The sequence below is a fragment of the Gadus chalcogrammus genome, chromosome 1 (genome assembly GCF_026213295.1).
Source record: "Gadus chalcogrammus isolate NIFS_2021 chromosome 1, NIFS_Gcha_1.0, whole genome shotgun sequence".
NCBI classification, from domain to species: Eukaryota; Metazoa; Chordata; class Actinopteri; order Gadiformes; family Gadidae; genus Gadus; species Gadus chalcogrammus.
The window spans coordinates 28,353,664-28,358,663 of NC_079412.1; the positions used below are offsets into that span (position 1 = coordinate 28,353,664).

Below are 5,000 nucleotides of genomic sequence, written 5' to 3' on the forward strand. Positions count from 1 at the left end.
GTGGAACGCTCCGTTCACTTGCATCGGCCTTCCCGACTTCCGGCGGTGAATACTTTTTTGATAGTTGACCGTTGCTAAGCGTATAATGACCGTTGCTAAGCATATAATGACCGCTGGCAAGGCAAGTGGACTTTTTGCCGTCTTTCGTATCACTCCGCGAGTCGTCCGGTAACTCATCAACCCCAGCGTACTCGGTTGCTATGCGACGTCAACGTCTTTGGCGAACTATTTCTCTGCAGATCAACACCACGAATATTAATTGTACAAAGACACACCGTGTGAAGATTTTCTTTTCATTTTGGCAAGTAGCCGTGTAATAATGTATAGAACGGCGCCGGTCATGATCAAAAGTAAGCTTGTTTTCCCGATGATGACCGGCGTTGTGTCCATTACCCGGTACGTGAACCGGGCCAGCGTGCGCGGGGGGCTCTTACCCAGCACAGTGAGCAGTGCCCAGGCCGCCACCCGGTCCATGTGGGTGCGGGCGGTGCACGTGTACAGCCCCTGGTCGCTGGCGTTCACGCTGGGTATCAGCAGCACGCCGTCGTCGTCCACCTGGTACCTGGACGGGGAGGGGAACGTGGTCTTTACTATGCTCTCCTCGACACTCGCTAAGCCTCGTTACACGGTGACTCTGACAATTAGACAATTAGGCTGAGACTATTTAAACTCAGCCTCCCAGCTGTCCACCCTCTCTCTCAACTCCACGGCAGCAACACCGTATTAGTTAGCTCCCTGGTTTTTCAGGTACTTTATGTTAACTCGTAAATAAACAAACCTAAGAACTTAAACCTGTTGTATTGTGTCCGTTATTACGTTGGGCGTCCGAGCCAGCCCTAACAGCCTATAGAAGCAATGAGCTGGACTACAAACATGACGTGTCTCTTGAATTAGTTTGACCTTTGACTTGTCTGTAGGAAACGAGGCGTGGGTCGGCTTCTTTTTTCCACGCATGATGTCACTATTTTTGACGTCACAACTCTACGGAAGCCTTATGGGTCCATGCTAATTTGGAAACTTAATAACAATTAGGGCTGGGACGACGCGTCGACGTAATCGACGACGTCGACGCATAAATTACGTCGACGCGAAAAATGCGCGTCGATTTAAAAAAAAAAAAAAAAAAAAAAAAAAAAAAAAAAAAAAAGATGGGCGGCGCCGGGGCGTAGTTGCAACGCGAGTGGCTCCTCAGACTTTCATAAGTGCAAGGCGCCAAAAAAGGAGATGCCTTTCCATTCTAGCAACACGGCAATTCACCAGCACCTGAAGAGGCGCCACCCGGTAGCAGCTGCAGATGACCGAGCACCGTAGAATTCTAAGAATGCATTACTTTGCACTTTTATATTGGAATTTAAAGGCAATAAACATGTATTGAAATGTTAAGGAATTCATATTTTATCATTCAGATATGTAAATCAACATGTATAAATTGCTATTAGTCAATTAATGGGGAGATAATCGAGAATCGAATCGAATCGAAATCGAATCGGACTGAAAAAATTAATCGTTAGATGAATCGATGCATCGAAAAAATAATCGCTAGATTAATCGTTTAAAAAATAATCGTTTATCCCAGCCCTAATAACAATCATGTAGAATTCAAAACAATAACAACAAATATACTTATTCGACATTTACTAAATATGGCTCTTAAAGTAAGCATCAATCGTCAGACCGGAGGGTCTACTACATTACGAAACATATGCACGGTGCAAAGGTGAAGCGACGCTTGTGGGGGCGAGTGGAAAACAGATCGCTTATCGTCTATTCCCGACCCGCTGCGAGGGAACCAGACGCATGTGTACGTGTTTGTCTCTGACTCACTTGGGGTGACGGGGGGACGATGAGTCACTGAATTACCAGTGGTCTTCATCTTTTTTGTTTGCACTTTCCCCTTCTAGTTCATTATTCTGTCTGCATTAGCGTGCTGGGGTGACTGCGACCGGATGCCTGGCATATCTCAGTGACTACTACTGAATGTCTGGACACTCCTTACGGTAACCGGCCAGCACCCCATCATGAATGTATGTATGTGCATCAATTATAGCGCTCATTGCACTCCTGACCGACCCTGGAAGTATCACCGTCCCCCACTCTGCATCCCTTCTCTAGTTTCCTTCCTTGCTAATTAAAGGAGTTTTTTCTTCCCTTCTGGGGGGCTAGGGTCAGGGTGGGGGGGTCATAAACACACAGCCTGTTGAGCCCTCTGAGACTGCACCTGTGATTATGGGCTGTACTAATACAATGGAATGGAGGTGAATGAGGATAGCGGTGGTCGTGTTGGGGGCTGGAGGAGGGGGTGGTGGGAGGAGGGCGGGGCTGGAGGAGGGCGTGGTGGGAGGAGAGCAGGGTACCTGGGGTCTTCAGGGTTGATCTCCAGCCAGCCGTCCTTCACCCAGCCCACGTTGAAGCTGTGGGCCAGGCTCTGGTCGCACTCGGCCCGGCAGGTGAACCGGGCGGGGGACCCGAGGACCACCTGCTGGTCCCGGGGGCGGTCCACGATCCGGGTGGGGTCTGACCCCAAGAGGAGAAGAACAGCAGTAAGGCGGAGGGCCCTTCTGGGAAAGGGATGGATCACAGAGGCTGAACAGCTCGGTGTTGTGTTGCAGGGTTTAGTTTTAGTTCAAATCCGATAATGGAATCTCACCATTCATCAAGTCGTTGAGAATGAATAGAATTATTTGGAGTACTTGGAAAATACATTTTCCTGAATGATAGCCCCTTTGTTGAATCACCTTTCAGATAAAAGCCCTTCATAATAGGTCCTCAAGCTTTTATTTTCCCCATTGCCCCGGTCGTGAGCATCCAGACACGGTCTGTGACGCAGCCTGGGCATGGCTGAGCTAGGCCCTACTTGAGAGTGTGTGTGTGTGTGTGTGTGTGTGTGTGTGTGTGTGTGTGTGTGTGTGTGTGTGTGTGTGTGTGTGTGTGTGTGTGTGTGTGTGTGTGTGTGTGTGTGTGTGTGTGTGTGTGTGTGTCTGTGTCTTCTTCTGCTTGCGTGCCTATTTGCCTACTGAACGTGTGTGTTTGTGTGCGTGTTTCTACCTGTGCATGTCTTTGTGTGTTTGTGTGCATCTATCTGAAGGTTTGTGTGTACTGCTTCTGCATGCGTCCCTGCATGTGCACATGTGTGTTTGTGTGTGTACGTGTGTGTGCGTGCGTGCGTGCGTGTGTGTGTTTTCATGCGTGTGTGTACCTCTCACAGCCAGCACGGCGGTGAGGTCAGCCTTCCCCTCGGTGTTGACGGCTAAGCACAGATACTCCCCGGCGTCCTCCTTTTCTGCGCCGCTGAGCCGCAGCGAGCCGTCGGGCAGGGTGGAGCGCCGGGCCCCCGCACCGGGGGCCTCCTCCTCCTCCTCCTTCTCCCTGGAAGACAAAAGACTCTCAGCCAGAGCTTCCTCAGAACAGAGCCCTGACGTCTCACTCTGTCTCACCCTGCAGAACAGAGCCCTGACGTCTCACTCTGCAGAACAGAGCCCTGACGTCTCACCCTGCAGAACAGAGCCCTGACGTCTCACCCTGCAGAACAGAGCCCTGACGTCTCACCCTGCAGAACAGAGCCCTGACGTCTCACCCTGCAGAACAGAGCCCCGACGTCTCACCCTGCAGAACAGAGCCCCGACGTCTCACTCTGCAGAACTGAGCCCTGACGTCTCACTCTGTCTCACTCTGTCTCACCCTGCAGAACAGAGCCCTGACGTCTCACTCTGTCTCACTCTGCAGAACAGAGCCCCGACGTCTCACCCTGCAGAACAGAGCCCTGACGTCTCACTCTGTCTCACCCTGCAGAACAGAGCCCCGACGTCTCACTCTGTCTCACCCTGCAGAACAGAGCTCTGACGTCTCACTCTGTCTCACCCTGCAGAACAGAGCCCTGACGTCTCACTCTGTCTCACCCTGCAGAACAGAGCCCTGACGTCTCACTCTGTCTCACCCTGCAGAACAGAGCCCTGACGTCTCACTCTGTCTCACCCTGCAGAACAGAGCCCCGACGCCTCACTCTGTCTCACTCTGCAGAACAGAGCCCTGACGCCTCACCCTGCAGAACAGAGCCCTGACGTCTCACTCTGTCTCACCCTGCAGAACAGAGCCCTGACGTCTCACTCTGTCTCACCCTGCAGAACAGAGCCCCGACGTCTCACCCTGCAGAACAGAGCCCTGACGTCTCACTCTGTCTCACTCTGCAGAACAGAGCCCTGACGTCTCACTCTGCAGAACAAAGCCCTGACGTCTCACTCTCACATCTCACTCCGGTCCTGCCCCCTCAGGGGTCCCAGAGTGTTCACTCCCTCACGTCTCACTCCGCCCTCCCCCCAGAGTGTTCACCCCTCAAGTCTCACTCCGGTCCCCCCCCCCCCACCAGAGTGTTCACCCCCCTGGTTCTTGATGATTCTTTTATAATATTTTCAGGCCGTACCGAAGTCTGTGAAGATGTGTGGATGTGTGGTCTGATGGGAGAGTTGGAGTTTCATATTTAATATTTGTGGGTTGTAATAATTATCTCAAGGAAATCTAAATATCCTCTCGTCTGGATCGTTGCATGAATTATTCAGGAGCAACGGTGCATCATTTATAGTTCAGTCAGTCACTCATCTTCCGCACGAGCAAAGTGGATTTAATTTGTTGAAAAATGAAATTCAAGAGAAGATTTGATTCGTTTAAAGAAGTCTTGTTTAACAGGGCCGTGCTGGGGGGATACCGTCCTCATCACCCTGTTTCAAAAGTTGAAAAAATAACAAACTTAAATTCAGTTAAATTGTTCAACCATTTATTTTTCCAGTGATTTGGTACCATCAAAGTCTGCGTCAGGTCTTGGAAATTAACAAAATTTAAAAAGTTTGTTTTGTGAGAAATTGCCCGTGAATAATTTCTCTCCCTCCCTCTTTGATTCGGACCGGAACCTGTTCCAGGAGTCATACCTAATGGGACTCAATGAGGCTGAGCTCCAGCATACTAAACAGACTGCCCTCCGACACGTGTTCAGGTCAATACACACCGCA

At 50.6% G+C, this 5,000-nt stretch overlaps 1 protein-coding gene across 1 annotated transcript in view; it reads right to left on the reverse strand.

Annotated features, from left to right (window-relative positions):
• cntn3a.1 (contactin 3a, tandem duplicate 1) overlaps window positions 1-5,000 on the reverse strand; it is a 70,259-nt gene that overhangs the window by 26,917 nt on the left and 38,342 nt on the right. Inside the window, exons 14-16 of the mRNA XM_056598442.1 lie at window positions 3,197-3,366; window positions 2,355-2,514; window positions 266-562 (exon numbers count right to left, since the gene is read on the reverse strand). Of these exons, the coding sequence (XP_056454417.1) occupies window positions 266-562; window positions 2,355-2,514; window positions 3,197-3,366 (627 nt within the window). The remainder of the gene's footprint in view (window positions 1-265; window positions 563-2,354; window positions 2,515-3,196; window positions 3,367-5,000) is intronic.